This window comes from Artemia franciscana, chromosome 18 (genome assembly GCF_032884065.1).
Source record: "Artemia franciscana chromosome 18, ASM3288406v1, whole genome shotgun sequence".
Taxonomy (NCBI): domain Eukaryota; kingdom Metazoa; phylum Arthropoda; class Branchiopoda; order Anostraca; family Artemiidae; genus Artemia; species Artemia franciscana.
In genome coordinates this window covers 29,311,277-29,336,999 of record NC_088880.1, presented here as the reverse complement: position 1 = coordinate 29,336,999, position 25,723 = coordinate 29,311,277, and the positions used below count along the sequence as shown (strand labels likewise).

Here is a 25,723-nt window from a genome sequence, read left to right as displayed (position 1 = left end):
AAATGTACTGGAAGATCATAGTTACAGTGGCAGCTGCATTCCAGTAAGGAACGAACCACAGCCCACGGTAAACGAAGATTAAAATACATTAAAAAAACTGACAAGCGAGAAAAATTGCCCTGCGTAGCTGATTTAAGAATGGTAATAATGATATAGAATAGCTGAAAACAACATTTTAGTTCTTGTCAGTATATGTGCCTGTTATGGGATCACATAGAACTAAAACATATGGAACGTAGAAATGCTAATAATTAGTCAAGTTAGACATTCTAGATATTGTATGTGCATTCCAAGAAAATACATGTTCCGAATATCCAATTGAATTCTGTCATTCCAAAAGCATCCGAGGTAAGATTTCGTCTTCTTTGTTTAAAGTTTAAGCTCTTTAGTTTTAATGGGGCATTTAAAGAGGTATACTATCTTATAAGCTCAGCCAGAGTCGACCCAGCTCTAAATGGGTACCTGGAGAAATCTGGGGAAGGTAAACAGGAAGGGTGTGCGAAAGCACAGGATGGTTGGCCCCCAACCACCCAATACACTTCCTGGCTGAAAGGCCAAGAAATGGAGATCAGCACCGCCGGTAGGGACTGTAAAGTCTAATGCTGTATTCTTTATCTTACCTTTACTATCCTATAATCCTGAATTGAATTTTTTTATTCGATTGTTTTTTATGTGTAATGTAATCAAATTATTCTTTATTTCTGGAGAAATAAACAGCAGCAACTTTTTGAAAACCTAGTTGATTTTAAAACCATATTCAGCTGGGATCTTGTATCAAATAGATTTGCGAAAAAAACACATATGCCTATTACTAAAAAATTAATTTTTTTTAAGCATTTTTGGTCAGTAAAACGAAATTATTTTGAGTCATATTATTTTGAAAGTAAACTCTCCATCCCTCTGTGCTTCGAAATTATAGGTGAACCTAAGTTCTTTGAGATAGTTCTTCTCGATATGCTTGCATGGCATAAAAGAGATGTATATAGTTAACCAAATTAGGAATGTTAGTTTTTCTTTTAGGGGGAGATGGGCTACTCACACTGTAAAAAAAGAAAGGTTAGGGATAACATATAAAAACATGCTTGTGATCACTGGACCTGTATGTTGGTAATTACGCTAAGTTTTTCACTCTCAATAAAGACCCAACGTACTTTTTTTTTATCTATTGACAAAGTCATACCCAGGGGGTACCAGGTTTGAAGCCCCCTCCCCCTCTGAAATTTGTATTATATCCTGAAAAAGTAGCGAACATGCCTATAAACAAAATTTTGATGTGTTTGGTAAAGTTTCTTTTTCGTAAACCTCCTCCCCCCTCCCCTTAACGAAATTTCTGATACGGTTTTGTCGGTTGAACTCAAGTTTTAGTTTACAGATGTAATTTCAACAGACAATATTCTCATTAAGCAAATTACAGTTATGATCATACTAGTATTATTAGTAACAACTTGTTGCAGGGCGGCAGTGTTTCTTTTTTTCAGAAAAACAGAAACGGAGAAAAAAAAGCTGTTATTTTTTATATAAAACAGCTGTTTTCTGTTTTTCAAAAATAGTACAGAAAGTAGAAACAGGTCACCTGTTTTTGACGCAACTGTTTCCGTTTGTGTTCGGTTTTTTTTTTTTTTTTTCATCCACTATTTTTTACTGACAGTACCAAAAAGAGTATTTTTCAAACTCTAGGAGAGAAGGACAAAAAAATCTAGGGCAGAAATTAACCCCCTCATTGCCTTGTGTGCCACTTTTTTTACTGTGCACTAGTCACACAATTTTATTAATTTGCAATTAACCATGAACTACCAAGTAGACCAGTATGCCTGAAGAAAACACAAAAAGAAATTCAGCATTGGATTTTTGATAATGACTGGTCATTAGGGATAAAACCCGTCTAGTAGTTGTATTAGGTATACACTAATAAGATAAATCCCCTTTCTGTACTCTCTACTGCCTCCTGAAAGATATAAAATGTATCTTTCTAAAAGGAAAACTACTTCTTTTCTAAGGTTTCTTATGATTGTTATTCTTGATTAAGCTAAAAAGTCAAAACACATCTAAAAAAGAGAAAGTTCAGACAAGAAAATTGTTCAGCGACTTAAATAGAAGGAAGCCTCACCTGCAAGAATACATTCTACTTCGGGATATGAACTGCATATCAGCCAGCCATCCTCCAAGAAGTCGTCCCACGAGGTCACAAGCAGCAGTTATTGAAAGTAAAACTCCAGACTCAGTTTTCGTCATCCCTATAGACCCTGTAACATGAGCTGGTAGGTATAGAAGCAAGTGAGGACAGCCAACTGCCATCAGCATTACAGTACTTGTGAGTAGGAGAAAGAGATAATTTTTCAAAAGGCTAAATTTCATATAATGCCTAAGTCCCTTCTTTTCCTTTTGCGTAGACGGTGACTTGATTTCATCTTTGAACGTACATGTACTGTCTACATTCAGGTCTACGACACTGTGCATTAGTGAGTTGGTGCTCTGTAACCAGGATACATGTCTTCTATTTGGCAGTGGTGTTATTGGCGGTGGTGTTGCGGCAGGCAGTGAGCTTTCGTTTATATTTCTTAAGGAAGCGACATTTTTCAAACTACCAAGTCTTCCAAAGAATGTGCGTCCCTCCCGATGAAGACTAGGGTGCCTTGTTAAACCTACTACAGGGGAGTATCCGGGGAAATTTCCTCTTGCAAGGACAGGGTTGCTGTCATTTCTCATGTTTTTCATTAGTCTAGACTTCACCAGTGGTGTTATTGTATCATGAACAATGCTGCGGTTCTCCTCTTCATCACTATCATCAAAAAAATTAGGATCAGGTAAACCTTCTGATAGTTTTGTATCATTGCTAACAATAAAATCTTCGGTATGCAGGCTTATTGAAAATCTTCCTGATTTTGTGATTGCGTCCACGGATTCTCTGGTTATTTCCTCTTTTTCCGCATCAATGTTTCCAGTATCCTCAGCATTCAATACAGACATCTTGGGATCTCCTTCCAAGATTCTTTGGTAGACCTCGATGGGACGAAACAATAGAGCTGCAACACAAACATGAAGCATACATGCTCCTAGTATCAAAATTGATCCCCGAAAGGTGTAGCGGGATGTCAAAAACTCAACTAGAGCAGGCAGGACCATACCTCCTACAGCAGTTCCAGAGATACATATTCCATTGGCCAAGGCCCGTCGTTTTTCAAAATATCTTGAAGTCATCAATATTCCAGGTGTTGTTGCAAGTCCTGCTCCAATACCTGAAATGAAACATTATTTTGATCTTGCAAATACTAATTAGTTGACAGCTCTTTAAGAAAAATTTTTACTACAAGCCACGTGACCCTTTATTTTCCACCCCTTTGAAGTAAATTCAGGGAACGTTTGTACTTCAAAATTCAACCACCTGGATTGACCCGAAATGAAGATTCTGAAGATCTTCAAAGAAGTATTACCGCTACTCTCTGAAAAACTTAAAGTACCAAGGGCTACCAAATAAAAACAAAAATTCCCAAATTTTACCAAATTCTACAGAATTTTGACAAATAAAACATATCAAAATAAAAACATTTCTCACTCCCTTCATTAGCCGTAGGTCTACTTATGCCTGAAAAACGGATATTCTAAGATTCTTCTTTTGTTTGTTTCCAAATTCTCAAGTTTTAAGGCAATGCCACATTTTTATCAGTTTTGCCAAGTCAACGACGAAAATAATTAGTTAAATTTGACCTATGTTTGTCCATAAGAATTGAAACATGAGAAATATTTTGATTCCAAAAATAAACTGCACCTTCAAAAAAAGCCTTAACTTTCTTCAGCTGTTTGGTGCCATTTGTTTTTAGCTTATTTTTTGCTGATTTTTCACACCCGTTTCCTCTCTTTAGATCTGGCACCTGCAACTACTAATATTCATATATGTATATAAAAAGATCTGTTCATTAAAATTAAATACCCTTTTTTCCTGATTTCTTAAGACATAAATGATTGTAAAAGTATTTAAACAATTCATTTCATTTTTACTTTTCTTCATACTTTAAAAATGAAACTGGAAATAGAGTCTGAAAGTGGCGGGGTATTGAAGCTGGAGTGGGGCAGGACAACGCCTGTCTTGGAATCCTTTTTGCTTAATCTTAACTTTATATGAATTTTCGACCAACCGTGGGGATCCTACTAATGTTATATAGATTTTCCGTAACAAAGTAAAAAGTAGAATACCCAAGCTAGAGGATGTTTTTAAGTTAAAAAAAAAGTTTGAAAAACAAGGAGAAAAGCTTACGAACCAAGATTAGAAGGCACTTGTATGATATACCCTCTGTATCTCAAGAAGTGAAGTTATGTTAATCCTAATAAAATATACATAAGTATGGCAAAAAAAAATAATACTTTAGGAACGAATTTGAACGAGCCTATATATTTGCACATTAGGAAGGGAGGGGGGGTAAAGTACAGCGGGTCTGCATACATAGTGTGTTAGCTACATTTATTCTGACATTATGATGTAAGAACTGCTTTCTTACTTCACATTGTCAAAAGACTTTACCCCTCCCCTGCTAATATACAAATATATAGCCCAAATTTTATATTTTTCATCTATTCTGTCAATTCCCTTTATCATTTCTTACGTTAAGTTGAAAGAAACAAGCGAAGAAACGGGTTTACAGTGCGTCAATGGCTCAACAACTTAAGATTCAGGGGATATATCATACAAGTACCGATTAGAATGTTGGAAGCTTTGGTACCGACAGCGGTCAAGTGTACTTACCAAAAAATCAAAGACTTTTGTGTATAGGCTAGAGCTACGCCTAGGCATCAGTAAGGGGTCTGGGATGCATTTAAAATAGAAGCGACTCTAAAAAGCCATTGAATAAAAATCTTCTGAATTCGATAAAGACACAATGTTGTAACGGGTAGACTGACTGAATAAGAGGGGCTAAACTGATGTGTTGTTGAAGTTGGTTTTGAGGGTTAATCTTCCTAAGAAATAACCGATTTTATGTTTCATTTCGGTTTATTTGTAACTCACCACCCCTCACTAATGTAAGGAAATATTCTAAACAATAAGTTTGCTGACTTTGTTCTCTGCATACTTTCATGTGCATGCTTGTGTAACAGTGCGGTTTAACCCTCTTCTGAACGATACACCATTATAAAAAAATTAATTCATTACATTCAGAAAATACTTGATTGTTGAATTTCAAGAGTTGCTTGTATTTTAACTGTATTCCAGCCCCATACCCTAATGGCTGGGCATGGCCCTATGTTATATACATCAGTTCGTTGGTTGTGTTGATGTGCATTACTTTTTGGACCGATTTTACATCACCAGTTGGTCCATTACGCAAGTTAACAATGTTAACGTTCGTTCGTATCCGTCGATGGTAATTCATATTTGTTTGGATTTTGTGCAAATCGCGGATACTGGCAAATAACTCCCTTTATTGTTGTTAGGTATTTGAATTTAATTCTTTTAAGTTTTGGTCTTTAATTTTTTTTTTTTTTTTTTTTTTTTTTTTTTAATTGGTTTGGTTGTACTTTCCGCGTTTGTTTTTTGGTCTTCGCTTTTTCCTTGATCATGCTATTTTGTTCGCGATGAAGAAGAGAGGCGGTTATTCTTTCGAAATAAATAATTTTGAAATACCAATAACTATGAATTTTGTGAATATGAAAAGGTAAGAATTTCGGGTACTTGTGTATTATTCAGAACACTCAATAAGTGAAGTTATGTTCTTTCGTGAAACAAACTACAATGCGAAAACCCGGTTTCATAGCCACAAAGACATAACTCAATTTAGTTTGCTATGCATGGTGATAGAAGATAGTGTCTGAACATGGATTTTGAAATGAAGATTTGGGATTTGCCAAAGACTGAAAAAGAGGCGATAATATTTTTCCAGGATAAGGGGTTGTTACCCATACCAAAACAATGCGTCAATGCACACAACATGACTTCCAGGATACACTCTTACGAGAAAGAATATTTTTGGAAGTGTAACAATAGGCCCATGTTTGAAAAAAGGGACTTTGCGTGTAAATACGTGGTTTGCTGACAGTAGAATACCATTTGTTGCTGCAAATCATTTTACTTATTGCTGGGTTTACGAATTGACAAATGTGGCCTGGTGTGAACGAGAGCTGGGTATTTCTAAGAAGCCAGTTTTCGATTGGAATAACTACCTCCGTGAAGTGTGTATGTTTTCATACACACTTCACGGTGTATGAAGTGTGTATAACTTCACTTATTGAGTGTGTTCTTAATAATACAGAAGTACCGAATTTCCTAAGTTAAGAAAAGAGGATGAACTGCACTTTCTTGTCCAGAAAAAAAAGCAATGAAGAATACAGGTATAGGTTTTTTTACGTCCAATCCTTTTTCTTGATTTGATGGTGGTATACCAAGGAGAAGATGGAGGGAAAAACCCCTAAACGAAGGTGGGTCATGATGGCTCTCGGCAGCCCTGGTTTTAGTACTTGTTTGACCGCACATAAAACAATAAGCTCTATGCAAAAACGTCAGATTCCCTTTCTAGGACTATATTGAAATACAGCTCAAGATAACTAGGCTAAGTTTATAGAATGCCAAAAGCTGTGCTGAAACAAATAAATGTTCAAAAGGTGATAAGTACGTTTATTTAGACAGTGAACGCAGGTACAAAAGTCCAGATATTTTTCGATCACATATACAGCGATCGTCATCAGTCTCTAAATCTAGTCTCAGAAAAATCTAATTAATGAACGGGAAGTTAATTATTCTGTCTTGTAATACATATGTTAGTTCCTAATTTTAAACTTTAGTATTTCTACTGTTGACGATCGCTGTTACTGTGATCGAAATATCTTAACTTGTGTACTTATTTTTACCGTCTAAATAATTGGACTTATCCTCATTTGAACTTATATTTGTTTTGTCATAGAAAGGCAGTGTGGTCTAGGAAAAGGATGCCTAATTTAAGGTATTACGTCGAAAAAGCTGTGTTCCCATCTTTCTGTGGCCAAACAAAAAGCACGTTGTCACGAAATAGAAGGTGGAGGGAAAATGTCATCATAAGATTCTTTAAGAGAGTTTAATTACACCAGAGAGGGTAAGGGGTGAGGCTTTGAATGGATAAAAATGGAAAGAGCATGCCTCGCAATTTTGGCATCGAGTGGCTAAGTTCTGCAAGGAGCTGTTATTAGTAATATTTATTTGAAAGGCATTTGCTTTGATGTTAAGCTAAAAACCTATAATAAGAGAAAAATAGAAAAAGGAATTAAACAAGGGCAGGCTGTACTAACCAACTAGGACTCCAATAGTAAGACAAAGATGTTCGAGAGACGTCGCAAAGAAACTCAACGTAAGTCCTAAGCAGCTGCAGAGTCCTCCGGCGAACACAACGCTTCTACACGAAAATCGTAAGCACATAGCACTAGTTATGGGAGCTGCAATGAAAAACTATATATAAAAAATGATCATTTTGAAGGAGAATTCTAGACACTTGATTCAACATGATATCATGGCAATGAACGGGGAGGCTTAATGAGCTCAATTTTATGTTTTCTTTGTGATATCATTTCTTGCAAATAGATTAAGTCGTTTAGGTAAGCTTATAAATTTTTCCTGAGTAAGTTATAGCTTATAAGTCATAGGAGCTGCATTGAAATACCGTTCCTGAATCGATGTCAACTCGTGGTTCTTTTGCATTTGAAAAGTTATTTCAAATACCATTTTGGTAACTACGGACTTCTTTACTAGCTTGAACCTATAGCTGCAATAATGAAATTAATTTAAACTTGACATTTCTAGACCATCTGTTATCCTTTGCATGGGGAGTCATTTTAAAGGGGGCTGAATAGTCTAGACTTCCATTGTGTTTTGGAAAAACTGAATGGCTTTGAGCATTTGGGTGTTAATTGAATTTTTTTTTTACACGGACAAGCCGTAAAAACTTTTTCCCAGGAGGGAACTCAAGGTTTGACAAAAACATTATTTCCTATACGTGTTATATTTTGCAAGCTTTGTGAATCATGTCCCTCTGTGGGCAGTGAAAGGATTAACTCCAGATCTAATTGTTCACAGTTGCTTTGTATTCCATAATTAAACCCTTTGGTTGTCCATCAAAACAACGTCCTTTGTTCTACCATTAACATACTTCGAAGTGTTTTGCTAATTTTATGCAAGTGGAGCCACACAAAAACAGTTATAATAAGGATGAAAATCATGCCATAAAATTCAGCATGTCTGAGAACGTAAAACAGATCCACTAGTAACGTTTTTGCCAAGATTTTTTTTTTCCAGAGCATTTACTTTGAACCCCATAGCGGCAGAGTGAATTTTTGCTCTGTTTGGCAATACATGGCCCAGGGATTGACCCCCCGCTGCAGAAAGTTTGGGCAACAGGCTTGGTACTAGTCCCTATAAAAAAAAGACTTAGCATTTGAACCGTCGATCCGACATCCTATACGCAAGCAATGGCTCTCAAGGATCTTATTTATTTTTTCATTTAAATGTAGAGTCAAACCAGTGTGCAAATGGAGAGGCAATTAATAAAAAATTTTAAGCTCTAGTAGTCTTTTCAAACAGTTCGTGGTAACAAAATGTAATTGAGGAGCGAAATGGCTAAATAATAACCAAAACTTTGTTTTTTGCCAGAAGAAAGATCACAGATGCGTGTTTATTTGTTTGTTGTTTGCTTTTTTTTTCCCAGGGATGATCCTATCGAACCAATACTCGAAGAATATCGGGAAAGGGCTTATTCAAACGGAAATTAAAAGGTCTAGTACCCAACTTAAGTGACTAATAAGATTGGAGGCCGACTAGCCCCCCTTCAAATCCTTTCTTTCCTATTTGCTATATTCTTTCCTATATGGGTGTTTGCGGGAAAACTCTTCAACAGAGGAGGGGATTTCCGGCAAGGTCATAAAATCAATCAGAAATTAAAGTCTTTTTCAAATGAAACTGCGCTAAGAAAAATTTTTCACCTGGAATTATTCGCAAGGCATTTTCCAAGGGGAGGGGATTTTCAGGTAGAATGGAATTGTCTAAGGTGAATTTCTTTGGCTGGGGAAGAGGGGTACTTCATGCAGGAAGAACTTTCTATGGAGAGAGCCTCCGTGGGGGTATGGAATTTCCCATGGAGGTGGATACGGAAAACAAACAGAAACTATTGTGTAGATGAGGGGGGTCACACCTCCTTAATAACTCGTTCTTTACGCCAAAGTCTGACTTTTTATCCGAACTCTTTAAGAATGACTACTAAAACAAAAATACCGTTTAATCAAAATAATAATCGTCTTTAAAGGGTGTAAAAATAAACTTTAACCTCAAGAACGAGGTATTGAGGAGGGGACAACCCCATCATTTGCATAACAATTTTTGTTCTTTTTAACTAATGATGTTGCTGCTTACTTTCATTTGAAAACACTTTTTATAATTAACCATTAGAAGAGATAATACCGCAGCGAAATGTGGTTTTCCGCCTTGTTGCACCGTGAAACACCAATTTTGGGCTGAGAAGGACCATATAAAAGAACGCTTAATATATATTATTGATACTTCATTAAACAAAACTAAAATTATATAAAGTAGTTGCCCACCCTATCTTAAGGGGGATATCAGCGGGTCTTTAGTGGGGAGGAGAAAGAGATATCTTAAGCTTCGAAACGTATCTATAGGGTCAAATTTTGAAACCTTCTCATTATTGGTTCTTCGAATATTTAAGGAGGAGAATTTAACCTCTGAACTTACTCCCTTTGGAGGAATTTATTTGGACTAAGCACGTAATTTGAGCACTAAAGAGACAACAGCTTTCTTCTTTAATGTTAGTTTTAAATACCCAAGAATTCTCATAGATAGAATGCAAATGTAAAAACGTTGGTTTTTGGGAGTGAGAGGCCCTCTCATGTATAGAAGAATTTGATTTCATGTTATAAAATCAAAAAAGTCTAAAAAACCTAATATTCCCGAAATATTGTTGAACAAAATTATCAATTTAGCGTCAAGACATGTCCGCAGAGCAGTTGTTAGGGGGATAGGAGGTTTAACCACCCCCACCCCGAATTTGTTGTCTTAATAATAAAAACGTAATAAAAGTGTATATAAACAAATTTTTGGTGCGTTTCTAAAGGCTATTTTTGGACCCCCCCCCCCAACGAAAAAAATATTTTGTAAATCTCCTCCCGCCCCCTCAGCCCCGGAATTCAGGTTCCTGTCTCCGACTGAGCCGCAACCTGAGAACGCAACATACCGCATAATCCCTGGAGTAACAGATTGGTAACTTACAGCTCGTCAAAACTCTTTATAGATAAATAGCAACGAAGTTTGTCGAATGATAGTCATAAACGAGAGAAAAAACATAATATATACTTTTCAGTGGAGATCAGAGAGCAAATGCCCCCCTCCCCTCCAGCACAATTTGCGAATTCTCACTTAACCTACTCCCTCTCCCAGAAAACTACCCCTGAAAGGTTCAACTTGAAACATGGGCCATGTGGCAAGACAAGGTAGACTTGCCAGAGCTAACTTTTGGAATACTCACTTATGAAGAGGAAAGACGACGTCTTTAGTTGACTTCTTTATCCATGTTCACACATAAAACAGTAAAACATCGATTATTTCAATTCAAACGCAACATAAAACAAGAAAGGGATATATTGTAAAACAAAAACCTTGGCATCGAACCCATAGCTCAGAGATCAAAGTTTATTGCTCCACGATCTGCGCTAACCACCCTTGAAATTTGGATTCAGAGCTTCTTCAGTTCAGAATCGTCAGATTAGCGCATTTGCGCCATTTTGGCACTTTTTTGAGTCGTTTATGCATTTTTTTTTCAGATCGGCACATTTTTTGGGGGGAAATTGTTCAATCGGCGTATTTTCACAAGAAAATGGAGCTTTCTGTGCATTTTGCTTTTATGGTGGCTCAACTTTAAGTCAAACATCTGGCAACGCAAGTTCAGTCAGACGAGTTTTCGCACGAGTTACCCATATGAACAAAATGACAACGGTGTTCATGGAACAATGATATTCGATATGCATTCATCACCATGAAAAAGCGAATCGCTTCGTGTTTCTAAACAGCTTTTTTTAGTGGAAAGGTTGATCAATGCATGCATGAAAGGACTCCGATGCATTATATTACAAACACGTTTTTAATCCGCCACACGTTTCATACAGAATCCTGTTTCTTCTTTACTGAAATTAGTCTATTTTTTTATATGTGAGACTTGGCACAGATTTAATGAGAACAGAAATACCTCATTTAACTTTTTTTATTTATTAGATGTTTTACACGTTTCGTGACGTTGAAGTATTACGTTTCTGGGACGTTTCCAACTCTAATAAAATCGCATGACATGAAAATGTGGACAACAAACTTTCGTTTTCTTGTGTTTAAAAACAAAATGACTTCGAATTCGTGCCAATAATCAACCAATATCGCTTACAATACATTCGATTTGGGTGCGCTTTTTGTAGTTGGGGAATCCAAATCGAAGCAAATAACGTGCAAATTTAAGGGGCTTTGAACAAGCCCTGTATACATTTTTAATGGCCCAAACTTATTGATTGATAGATTCTGAGGAAATAAGACGCATTGCGGATCATTTGCACGTATTGTAATGAATTGAATTTATCGAAAAAACAAGAAATATATAACTTGACTTATTAACGTAATGAACAAAAATAAAAATTATTACAGATATAAATCACTATGCTAGGGAAAAAAGTGTATATAAGTGCTTAACAAGTTCTACGGGGTTTTGCGTAAAACACCTACAGAGGCCAGGAAAAAACAAAACAATAAACAAATTCGTCCAATAAAATTGTTTTTAACATAATACACTCACGTCACCAACCAAAACAACAACAACAACAAAATCCAGCTTCGTCAAGTCCAAATCAAATCAAGTCCAAGCTAGGCAGGGGAGTAGTACATAATTCCACCAACAGGAAAAAACCGCAGACCTAATCTGGAGACATCAACTCCAGGGAAAACCAGCGAAACTTTAATTATTAGCAAGAGAAATCTCACACATGCTTTTTGAAGACACCAAACGAGTGGCAGCTCCGTGCAGATTCTGCGCAGAAAGTATTCCAAATCATACATGCGCGAAGTTGTTTGAGTGAGACGTCAATTTGGAATGGGAGGGGGATGAAACGACTAAAAGCAGTTGAGTTATATGGAATATATATGTAGTTGTGGGATAAATAGTAAAAGCCTTGAATCTTCATATAATTCGCACATTAGTTTGTTTCACATGTTTAATCCCGCTTCTTTGGCTATAATCAGAGAAATGTTAAGATGGCTAAGGGACGTTCTGCTAATGATATATGATAGATTGCCAAAGATTGTCCTTATCGGTCAATGTGTAGAGCTAAACGAAAAGCAGATCGTCCCCAAATGGTATGGGACGACGTCAAAGGAAAGGTTTTGAACTGATACTAGAACTTCTTGGGAGGGTGTAAAGAGGGATGCTTTGAATAGATCAGTACGGAGGAGGTGCGTGCGCAGCTGGGTTGGCTTCAGGCCACTTGGTGCTGCAGTGAGTTGTTAATTGTAGTAGTAATGGTGGTAGTATACATTTTTTGGGAGGAGCAGATTCGAATCTTCCCATCTCTTTCGCATGGGCCTAGCGTAAGATTTTTTTTCACCTAAACTAGTGCCTTAAAAAAGAGTGGTAGCTCACTCTTTGCCACCTGATATACTCGCCACTACTCTGTTTGTCCGATACGGGTGACATGTGTTATATTGTGTGCACGTTTTCACTAGCAGACTTGCCCTTGTTATAGCAATAATTGCTTAAATTTATGTATTTAAGGAACGTGTTTTGATTTTTAAATGGTCAAGCTTTATTGCAGACCAGGTAAGGCAATTTAAAAGGCGAAGTTGCACAATATAGATTTGAGCGGAAAATCAAGTTTCTATAATTCGCTTAACGACCAGTTGTTTTTACAGGGGATACTTTTCTAAATAGTCATCCATGATCCTATAAATTAGTTTTGATATTTACAATCCCAATTTTTAGCAATATTTCCAAACGACGAAAGGAAATGACGCATTTCGGTGCAGTTAAAAATGTCTGTAGCATTTCCTATAACTTTTTTAACGACCAGCTGTTTTTAGATCAGTTGTTATAGGGGAGAGTTTCCTTCGTTATCTGCAATTCTGCAAACCCCTTTTGACACTAATAGCCCCTAATGTTTTAGGACATTTTCAACCGAAGAAGGAAATAACACATTTTGGAGAAAAAACTGAAAATCTATTTAGTGTTTTCTATCATTTTTAACAAACAGTTGTTTGTTGGGGGGGGCGTATTCTTAGTCACCCATTATCCTAAGAGCTCGTTCTGGTATTAACAATTTCTATTTTTAAAGAGCAAAACTTTTCAAACTATTTAGTTATCCTCAGATCAGACAACCCATTTTGATATCAATAGCCCAAGTTATAAAATGTTTGCAAACTAGGAAAGGAAACATTCCAAGAACAAAATTTGCAAAAAATAAAAATGTCTTAGGTGTTTTCTTACATCAAAAGAAACTGATATTATAAATAATTAATATACGAAATAGCAAAACAAAGGGAAAGCCATAAAAATATCAAGATCTAGGGTTTAAAGCCCCCCCCCCCCCTGTGAGCCGATGCATGACCCAACCTGTGAAAAATGAAAGGTTTGCTGTTCTGATTAATAATAATAATAATTTATTTGTGACCCACTTGAAACAGCGGAGTATAAAAACAAACACACAGAAAAAAACAAACAAACAAAAAACAAAACAAAAACAACTTCTGATAACACATTAAATTACTGTAGAAAACATTTTAGAAGATCATGAAAAGAGTTAATAGTAAAATGTATCGAGTCGGATAGTTTCTGGTGTAGCACTTTAAGTTTATTTAATAAATCTGGTGCCCCGAAATTTGTTACCATATCACTGTTCTTGTACCAGGGAGGAAGATACAACAAAAAACGGAGGAAACGAAAATAAGATGACTTGAGAGCCTTTAAATCTTTTCTTTTTAAAACAGGATACAATCCAGAAAGATATAAAACCAAGTGATCACAAAAGCAAGAACAAATTTGTGAATAATTTGTGTGGCTTTGCGGTTGTATTTCCCCTGTTCGCAAAAATTTTAGAATAACCCACTTGAAGTTTAACCTTAGCATCAGAAACAATTTTGTTACGAAAAGAGACTAAATTGTTAGTAAGGGTAATGCCAAACCACCTTAAAGAAGTCAAGCACGGAACGCTAAATTCAGAACAATTAAGTCTAGAAGATTGGTTAGGAGAAGGACCAAAATGAAGGAATTCACATTTATCAGGGCTAAGGGTTAGACCTACATTCGAGAAAGCAGTAGAGGTAGAACGAACAGAAGCCGAAAGCCCATATTTAGTTCTACTAATGAGAAGAATATCGTCGGCATAAGCAAGATACAAGACATTTGAACTAACTAAAAGGTAAGTTGTTGGAAGACTATTTAAAATATCAGCAAAACAAATTTTGAAAATTGATGGAGATAAAACTCCACCTTGTCTCACACCTTGTCTTACGGAGATCTTTAACATAGAAGGATCAGAAGGAGAAGATTTAACATGAAGGAAAGAATGACCATACCAAAATTTTAATAAAGAAACAATAGAAACATCCACTCCACATTTACGCAAAGAAAAAAGGGCTTGGGAGTGAATTACAGAATCAAAAGCCTTAGATAGATCTAGAGAACAAAAATAAAGATCATTGCCCTTCCTGGAAGCATCAGAAAGCAGAGTAGAAAGAACTTTATGGGCATGCTGACATCCCAGACCACGCTGAAAACCAAACTGGTTAACTCCAAAATTTATATTATCTGTTATAGAAGGGAGAAGTAAATACTCAAGGACTTTGCTTAAGGTACAAGAAACAGTGATAGGACGATAAGATTAACATGAAAATGGATTAGTGCAGGGTCCATGTAAAGGTGCTTCTTTTGTGTAAGCAAAATGGCATTTCAGCCCAATTTTGATGCCAACTTGGTGGTGGACACCTCTGCTAATTTATATGAGAGAATATGTGTCGCATAAAGAACAGGACTACAAATAGGGTGAGGGAGAGGCTGGGGGCAAATAGACCCCCCCACCTAAATTTAAAAAATGCTGATTTTTCGTATTTTTATTGAGAAAATTGAAAAAACAAAAGGCCTCCTCCCCCTCAGATTTTGAAAAACCCTTTTCATTTTTGAAAAAATCTGTATCATGAAAGGAGTCGCCCCCCCCCCCCTCGATAAATTGTTCTTTACGCGGAGTTTGACTGTTTGTCCCAATTTTTAAGAACGACTCCTGAAACACAAGGATCTTTGAAATAGAATATGAAGTTTGTCAAAAGTAATAAAATAGACTTTAGCGTAAAAAGCAAGGTATCAAGAAGGCGGGCGACCCCGTCACATACGAAATTATTTCTGTTTTGAGTTTTAATGATGCTCCTTACTTTTAGTTGAAATAACTTGTTTTTTATTTTAATTTTAGTTTAAGTGTCATTGAACTTTTGATGATAACATAAAACATTTAGATAAAACAAAGAAAAAGTTCAGATTCCAGATAAAATAAACAATGCGAGACATGTTTTCCAATAAAGAGTTGACAAGAACATTAATTGTCTTGGAATTTGGAGTTCAACATTGTTAATGCCTATTGGAAAAAGAAAACTCAGTAAACAATTCGGACAAAAATACAATCGGTAAAATATAAAGGATAAAAATATTTACTATCTTGAACCATCATATTATTGCAAAACGTGTTGGTTTTTACAGCTCCATTTCCTAGGAAATTTCTGGCACCAAATATGCTGATGTAATATATTTTGCAAATATTAAAGGCCATAGCTAATATTTCGTTATCTTTTATTTTTCTTTATCCAAACAAAACATGCAGAGAATAAAAAGAGAGTACTATATTTTTAACGGCAATTATAAACAGTCGGACACGTACATATTGGGAGGGTGCACCTCCACCCAAGACGAAATCGTGAGAATATTATAGTTTTTCAGTACGTTTTTGTTCTTGTAATTTGTCTACTTTTAGCGGCTTATTTTCGCAGTTTTAACCGCCAAAACATAAAAATAGTTTTAACTATTCTGTTTGCGTTTTTTTCTTGAATAGGTGTTTTTTGTTGTGTTTTTGGAATTGTGGATTTTGTCCTGAAATGGTATACAATGTGAATTAGAATGCAGGAGTACTGCAAACATCAAAGCATGATTTAAGGCTTTCATATATTTATTTTTACATGTGGTAAGATCCACAGTACATAAAAATGGATTTATGAATCAATTTTGGAGGTGCCTTGGTGCCTTCTTGGTACGTTGGAGGTGCCAAGAAGATTGTATTATTTCTCGACATCAAGGCCCAAAAGTCCCTTGGTATGTCCCTCCTTTGAGTAATAACAGTTAGTTGGTGTTTTGTTTTACAGGTGCTATTTATTGTTAAAAAACTGTAAATATGCTGCGACTCGTGCTGATAGTAAACGAAACTCCAAAATAAATATATAAATAAATATATAAATAATAATAAAAATAATAGATATAAATAATAAAAAAATGCATATAAAAATTTTAAAAATAAGAATAAAATAAAAGAGAATAATAATAAAAGAGAATAATAAAAGAATAAATAATAAAAAAGCAAGAATAAAAAAAAAATAATAATCAAAATAATAATAAGAATAAATATACACTACAAGCGTCGACTTTTTAAGTTGAAAATTCATTAGGTTCAACGTTATCCACCTAAAGTTATGAACCCATTAATATTTGCCTAATTTTCTAATAATTGGGAAAACACTACCAATAATGGAAGGCACCCGGATGACAATTGCAGTTTAAAGTAGATTAAATCCAGTTTTTTTTTTCAAGTAGGGTGTTTGCGGATGCGTGGTTATTTGCTTGTTGTTATCGTTTTTTTTTTTTTTTTTTTTTTTTTTTTTTTTTTTTTTTTTTTTTTTTTTTTTTTTTTTTTTTTTTTTTTACCAGGGGTGGTTACGTCCAATTAACAATCCTAGGGTGTAAGGAGAACACTTAGTTAAATGAAAATGGAGATTTCTAGTGTCCTTTTCAATAAACAAAACTCAGAAGTATGACAAATTCGACCATTTTATTACAGAAAACGGTAATTTTGATCCTAAGAGGGCTAAAATATGGTTTTATGAACATATTGAAATAACCGATGGATTAAAAGAAAATGGAGATTTCTAGTGCCCTTTTTAACAAACAAACCCAAGAAGTATGGCAAATTCGGCCATTCTGTTACAGAAAACGGTAATTTTGATCCTAAGAGGGTTAAAATATGGTTTTATGAACATATTGAAATAACCGATGAATTAAAAGAAAAAGGAGATTTCCAGTACTCTTTTTAACAAACAAAACCCAGAAGTATGGCAGATTCGGCCATTTTACCACAGAAAACGATAATTTTTGATTGTAAGAGGGTTAAAATATGGTTTTATGAACATACTGAAATAAACGGTGGATTAAACGAAAATGGAGATTTCTACTGCCCTTTTTAACAAACAAAACCCAGAAGTATGACAAATTCGGCCATTTTGTTACAGAAAACAGTAATTTTGATCCTAAGAGGGTTAAAATATGGTTTTATGAACATATTGAAATAACCGGTGGATTAAGATTTGTCAAAGAACTGCATATATTAGATTTGAAATTGCATGTAGCCAACGGTAAACGTAGATTAGCATTTAAACCTTCATTTTATTGAGTTACTTTATTTCAGGCCTCATTAAGCAGAGCGGTGTATTGTAGCTTTTTTAAAGGAGGGTTGACGGATCGTTGTGTTTGTGTTTGGGGGAGGGGGGTAGTGACCGAAGCCTCAAAAAGTCCATTTTTATGCGCAAAAGTTTTAACGAAATGTTTCGTACAAACATTAAGTGAACATTCAGATGAATATAGAAAGAGGGGTAGAATTGAGCCTCTAATCTACCTTCATTCTGAGGAATACTTTCAGACTAACTATATAATATGGGTGCTGAGGGTTCATTGCCTCCCTCTTATTGCAGAAAAATTTGAAGTATAAGTATGAACACCCCCAGGGGCTATTGACCTACTATCTCCCCCTCTGCCGGAATCCATGGGGGACACATGCGTTATAATATCTATTCGAATAAATTCCTCTGAAAAACATGAAGGCGATGGACAAAATTTTGAATTTTCATGGTATAAAAGGGGCACTATTTTAGAGTTGATAAGTATTCTTTTGACTTTTTTTTACTTTTATTTAAATAATAAACAAAAATATAATCTATTACAGATATAAATCACTACGCTAGGGAAAAATTCAAATTTTGCTAGCGCGTAGATGTTAACACATAAACATTCCTATTTAGTTCCTAAATTAAAAATAATAATAAAAAAAAACTACATAAATGTTTCTAGAAGCATCCTACACTAGTTAAAATAATAATGAAAGGAAAAAAGACAATCACCTTCTCTCAACACCCCCGGGGTAACAACAGATTGTTACACATATAATAGACTTGAACATAATAAGGTCAATTTTATATGAATGTCTATTATATGTGAAAATAAATATGGAATTATTTATGATAAAAAATAAGGGTTGAAGAAATAAGCAGTAGCCACCCTAATATTTAAGAGAGACTTGGTTGTATATGAAGCGTTTTTTGTTCTTCTCAACCCCCTGCTCTTTGTGCTAAAGTCTTAACTTTGTCCCCTAATGGTCAATACCTCACGGATGTAAGAACTCATCAGCAGGCATTTGCTTGAAAGAATAAAAACTTCAATTTTTGAAATTACACAACATTTACAAATTTTGTAAATTTACAAAATTTACAAAAATTACAAGTTCAAAAACTTGTAATTTTTAAAAGGCTATCAGTAAATGAAATATTTGCAATTACCCTTAACTATATTCTTCCTTTTACGAATATTTACAAGTAAAGCACTATAAAACTTTAGCATAAAGAGCGGGGGCTTGAGGTAGAGAGACTTCCTCATATACTGAGTAAGTGAGCGACATAGCGTCGCTCTTTACTTTCATTTGAAAAACATCTTTTCTTACCAAATTTAGACCTAAATTAAAGTGTTTCATTCTAGATTTATTCCATGAAAAGAAAACAGATCGTGTTAAAAACGCTTAGTATTAAGCAAGCGGGTGAACTGCCCCCGAAGCAAGCGGGTGAACTGCCCAGGCAGGGGGCTAATGGCCCCCTGCATTAATGGTAGCAATACAGAAGCAGATCTCAATAGCCAGTTTTGCTTGCTTCAAACATCTTAGGGTTGTGAAGCCTTTGCTGATGGCGTGTAAGATAAAACGCTAGACGCTCACTATAGCCCACGCTGTATGTAGCCTATTTTTGAATTGATACGTCTTAATTTAAAACCTCCAACAAGGTTGACTCTAATTCGGCATTGTGTAGTGACATGCATGGAAGGTGTAGCATAAGTGGGAGACAGTAACAACGGCAATCAAAGGGCTACAATTAACCTTGACTTGATGCCCATTTAATTGTACAATCTGTCTTAGCTTTTTTTACAATTGGGCCATGAGTTGACTTTTCCCACAACTATTCCCTTTTCAATTCAAAAATAGTCTATAGTCTAAACTAAAGGTAAAATAATGCCCCATAGAAGCGTAATATTGGCCTGTGTCCCTCACCGCCAGCCTCTGATATACTAAGTAAGTAAGTAAGTAAAATATTTACTAATCGTATTTTTCACATGGAACAAAACGGAGTACAAGGAAATAAAAAAAGAGAAGAAAAACGGAGAGAAATTTAAAACACAACATGGAAAGTACACAATCTAGAACTGTAGAAATATTTAAGCCAGGGATGGTTCCATTTTGCCTGGAAATTCTGGGGTTTATCGCGATACATTTTTCTGATTTTAACTTTTCATAGAATTAACCATGTTAATACTTCTTCAAGGCAACTCCAGAGACCGGCTTAAAAACCAATTAATCAGTTCAACAAATTCAACTCAAAGTAGCCAGTAAGATGAAATCTTATAGAGAACAGAAATTAGCTCAATTAAATCTTTACGCTATAAAAACTTTTAAAATAGGTAATTACCTATATTTCTACTAATGCTTTAATAATAATAATAATAATAATTTATTTATGCCCTCTATACATACATGGGTGCACACAGAGAGTATAGGGAATAAATGAAAAGAAAAGTGAAAATATAATATTGCTAACGAAAAGGACGACAACAAATAGCTCATAATAATCATAATAAATCATAAATATGTAATAAATAGCTTATGATAGGTCATTAGTGCACAACACTGAAAACACCTATAAAACCTAACGCACAAACACTCATAATACATTACGAATAAATAGGTGTTATATTAAAACTATGGAGACAAAACTATTTTTCCATTAAACAAGACAATTAAGGGGAAAATGTATTCTATTTTCTCTAGATTCTCTTAGAAATCAGTCGTATTGTTGATCCATTTTAACAATAATATCAAATATTCCGAATTTTCGTATAATATACCTATTTTTGAAACATAGTGGAATTCCAAGAAAATATTTACAAAACCAGAAAAAGTACACGCAGATACGCTTTTTATTACTTTTACTTAAAAATTTAAAAAATGGAACAATGAAAAATACAGGAGGTGCAAACATTGAATTATAAATTATATATAGCAAGTGTTTGTTTATCAAAACGATCTTTCACCCCGACTAGTAGGCCATAAGTTTACCTAAGTTTTCCCAATACAGACGACAACAACAACTCTTTGTGATTTTGTCACAAAAGACTCTTTGTGAGTCTTTTGTGACAACAAAAAAACTATGAATATTACAATTTTCTACATTGTCCTCCAGTGCCGTGTAACTTGAAAGTTTCTTTGGGTCAGTTGACCCCCTCTCCCCCTCTCCTCCCCCAAATATATTGATTGTTGTTCTGCTCAGAAGAACCTTGTAAAACAGTTTAGGCTCCAATGCAATTTGTTCATAGTTTCAGCCTACTCTCCTGCAAAAAAAAAAAATCAACCTCCCCGCTAAAATTATGATTGTACCCCGTAAAATTATGGTTTGTCACTTTTTTTTGTGTCACAAGCCAAACATAGTAGTAAAACAAGTTGTAAATCCCATAATACCCTGGAATAGTTACTCTTGGTAATATTTTCGTGATAGTCTATCAGCTAATTCTCTTTAATTTTCAATAGACAACGTTAGATTAATATTCTAGTCTTGCGTAAATTTTTTGTCATACCCAAAAATATTCAAAGAGTAAAAAAATTAATATCATCTGGTTGTTTTAGTAATTGCACATCCTATATTTATAATCTTATTTTAATTATATATTCATATCCTATTTTTTAAGAAAAAATGCTGATAATGACTGAACGTGATTTGTTTAGTCTGAAAGTGACCTTATTTAAAATTCCAAGGATAAATAAATTCATTTTTATTCGACTATGTCAAAAACAGTAAACGTAAGCAATAACTGAAACATTATTCTTCCAGCATGTTCGAAAAAGCACGTGACTTAAAACTTGAGAAATAAAAAACACGTGTCATGTTTACAAACAAGGGTAGTCGCAGACAGTTCTCTAGTGACCACCGACGCCAATTAACCAATGTGTAGGGGAGGAGGCTAGGCTGTTTTTAATGAAGATAAAATTGCAGGATATTTATCAAAATCTAGTCCCCCTTTTCCTGCATGTGAGAGGCAAGCTTTCAGATTTTTCATTGTTTGGAAAAAAGATTTTTGCCAGAAAAAAAATTAAATAAAAAAGTGCAGGTTCTAAGGGTAAGGCTGGAGCCCTCTGCTCTTTTCTGTGGCCCCCAAGATACGTCAAAGATAAAACATAGAAATCAAACATGTTGGAGAGAAAAATAGAAGGATCAAAACCACAAATGTCGTCAATAGAATTTCTAAATTCCACGTGAATTGATGCGTGCAGGGACCGATGGTTCTCACGAGAATCGCACAACATAAATAAGTTTTGAGGTACTTAATAAGATTTTTCTAAAAGACTGCTCTCACTGGCTGATCCAGGGGGTGGGGAGCCTTGACCCGCCCAAGTTTTTTATGGACCCTCTTTCTCTTTTTTTTTCATTCTTTGTTTTATTAAATTTGTAAATTTGATGAATTATTGTTATCTTTGTCACATTACCCCCCCCCCCAAGATTTTACTTATTGGCACCCTTGTCGCATTGTCTTTTCCCCAAGATTTTGCTCTAGATACGCCCCTGAATGATTTATCTAACATTTACTCATTCTTACCTGACACGTACACGGGAATTTATTTAGAAGGCCAAGACAATGGGGGTGGGATAATCCCCGAAAAAAGGCAAAAATGGGTGTATTATTTTAAAAAATAAAAGAAAGGGGAAAACATTGGAATAAAGATTAATTAGGGATGTATGTTAAATATTTTTCAGATGTTAAAACTCGATCAAGCAGAACTAATAGCGAAGCAGTAGGTGTCTAACTTCAATCTGCGAAAAATATGTGCTATCATAACTACACTGTACGAACAAAGCAAAATGTCAATGTCAAACAAAATATCAAAACAACCAATGTCAACCAACAGACAAATATATCAGGATGCCATCTTCACCCAAAACGTCAAGCTACTGTAATTATTTCTTCGAATTACCTGGAAACTGCATTTTTCATATGAGGATATGGTAATATCACTGTTTTGAAAACGGCATCATTCAAGGATTATTTTGTTTAGTATACATGTAGGGTTGGGTACCAAACAGGAAAGTACATATTATGGGGGGTTGGGGGTAAAGAAATGATAAAAATTTCACAATTTGAATAAGAAGTGCCCAAAATTAGGATATTACGGGGGGACTGGCCAGGAGACCACCCTCGTGCACTCTTTCCTATTTATAGGGATATTATAAGGACAGTTGAGAAATCTGGGTCCTAGGGATATTACAGGATATTTCTCCTCGGTCATAACACTAATAAGATATAACACTTTGCAGACTCTTATTCAAACTCTGTTCTTCCGATCTATTCAAAATAATAATCCAAGTCTATCTCAGCAGGGGAAACATATCTTCCTTCTTTATCCTCCTTTTTGTGGATTGACATAGTTTGTGCTTTTTTCACGCCTTAGCTATGGTTCTAATGAGTTAATAATGATTAATACGATTAATTAATAAGTAAAGCATTTCAGGACCAATGACGAACTACTAACTCTATTTTCGTTTCTGGAAGACCAGAAAACTACGCAAAGTTCTGACGCATTAAAATTTTTAGCACTTTCCTTACTCTGCGTAATTCTAAATATTTCTACGTACCATAGGTCGATGACTCTTAAACACAGCTGTGCAATACAAGCTGTGTAAATACAGCTGTTAGAAGCTGTGCAATAGTCAGCCTCCTCACATGTGTGCCTCGACTGCGAATAAATGGCATCAGAACAATCTGTGCCTGGCAACATGTTTACATCCTTTTTTTGCAAATCTTTTTTATATTGAATAATAATAATGAATTGAAAAATGTTTGTGATTAATTCGAGTTTAGCTACCAAGTAAATTTTGCTGGAATACCTTATTTGTCCCTTTCAGGGCTATTTAAGTTACAAAAAACATCTCCACAAGTTATTGTCTTTCAGCTGCAAGAATGGATCATACTTAAGGCGAACTCCTTGGTTTAGCAATATTTTCGTCCTTTTTTGTAATTCAGCTGAGTTACAAAGTTCAATATGAAAAAGTATGAGCGAAAAAAGAACTTGTAATGGTTCCTCTATGAGACAGCTCTTCCACTTGCCATAATACAAAACCTGTTTTTTTTTATCATTTAAAACTGATGTTACGTCAGTCTTCACCCAAGAAAAATATTTACTCCCTTACAGATTTGCTTTAAGACTATAGCATAAGTAGCCCACGCCCCCAAGAGGTGCTTTTCTGAACAAGATTAGGATGTAAAGCCAGAAGGGTAAGATTTGGAGACTTTACCTTAGTCTCGAAGCTATCATAGCTGGAGCCTTTGAGGAATATCTGTCTCCAAGTATCTCTGGCTTAAATAGACCATGAGTTCGTCCTTTACTTAAAATTGGGATATATAGCCAGAAGTGCCAGGACGAATACTTCATCTCAGCCTCAATCCTATCATGGTTGGATGTTGTGAGCAAGATTAGCCTACGGGAATTAGTGATTTACCCCTGGTTCCCACTGCTGCGTCAATCTCGACACAATTTTTTTCTGGCGGAACAAACATGCGACAGAATCGGATGGAAGTTCACAAAGAAACACAGACTTTTGTGTCGCTATGACAAACTCTAGAAGAATTCAAATCAGGTTCTCAACTGAAGAAAAGAGACTTTTAAGCCAAATGAGAGTGTTAACAGAAGGATGGGCCACCAGTCCCTGAGATTAAGGTCATCCAGAAGAACTTGTGAACCCCTCTGGTTCTACAGAAGCAATGAGAGTGTTAAGCCAAATTCAGAAAAAGGCTATTGCACTTTATCCCCTGGTTCCCACTGCCACAATTTCGCGCAAAATCCTGCGACATGCAACAAATAACACAAATCGTGTGACGAACGACGAAAACCATCCGTTTTCTTCAATGCCGCATACGTTGAGTGATTTCAACTCCTACGACAAATCGCATGCGTTGTGCACAGATAAAGTATACACTTAAACATTATATGACCCACACTCACTTCCGTAACTCAACATATAGGGGAAAGTAAGCGCTACCTTCCCATTGCCTCCTTCCTGAATATTTTTTCACCTAAGTTGAAAACTATTCACTCAGTTCAATAACATGCTTTAACTCTTCCTTTCTTAAATTCATCTTGACACAATTCTCGACCTTGCAAAATACACCTACGGTCATTGCAGTCTCATTTTTTAAACTTAATCCATATTCCACCCCCTGCACAATTCTGAAAAATTCCCCTTACCTGGTACGACCATGAACCAGGAGAGTCGCATTTAAGAGCTTCTAAATAAGCTGATTTAAGTAGTCGTACTCGTGACATTTTGACAATACAATCCCAAAACATGAACATCCTCATTAGCCAGCAACTTCTTAATGAAAAAATCCTAAATCTAGACTAAATACTAAACTATTAACATCTCTAATTATACTCTTATTCGTACTTTAATCTAATTTCAGCCGCCAGTTAAACAGCTATTTCCTGTTTTTGCTTAGAGTTTTAATTGAAAGCCATTAATTGATTTTTATTGGATCTAGAGTTCACAAACCATCAACTTTTAACAAGGATAGACAAGAGAAGGAACTCAATATGGTTCGGTTAAAAAGCAGTTTCTCATCAACTTTTAATTCGGATTTGTACTCAGGTGTCGGATTTACAATACCAAGAGAAACCATGCGTGAGATGCCAATAACAATCCTTAGAAAAAAGCTGAGTCTAACAAACCAGGATATGACAACGAAGTAATTTGGTAGTGGAGTTTTTTTATAGTATTAATACCAGGGAATGAGCTTCGCTTGGTGAAAAAATAGATAGTATTTTTCAATATACTTTGTCACAATGGATAGTTCCTTTCAAAATTGGAGCTAAAATAATAAAACAAGAGAGAAACAAAGAAGGCCAAGCTGCCTGACTTGAAAGACATTGTCGAAGCTGAATTCCGTGAAGGATCCTGAAATCTGTTTTACCGTACCAGCTTTGAGAGTCATGAAGTTGATATTTCTGACTTTCTTCAAAAGCCATTCAATAACAAGAAAATGACGCACCCAGACTCAATACCAATAGGTATTTCTAAAGAGAAAAGGACGTCATTGTACATTAAGCCCAATGATGCCGAGCAATAGGC

General features: G+C 35.3%; 1 protein-coding gene across 2 annotated transcripts in view; it reads right to left on the bottom strand.

The window, feature by feature from the left end:
* The window catches only part of LOC136038846 (uncharacterized), a 75,225-nt gene that overhangs the window by 15,166 nt on the left and 34,336 nt on the right, over positions 1–25,723 (bottom strand). For both annotated transcript variants that reach the window (XM_065722273.1, XM_065722274.1), the window contains exons 4-5: positions 7,249–7,392; positions 2,108–3,236 (exon numbers count right to left, since the gene is read on the bottom strand). In XM_065722273.1, the coding sequence (XP_065578345.1) occupies positions 2,108–3,236; positions 7,249–7,392 (1,273 nt within the window). The remainder of the gene's footprint in view (positions 1–2,107; positions 3,237–7,248; positions 7,393–25,723) is intronic.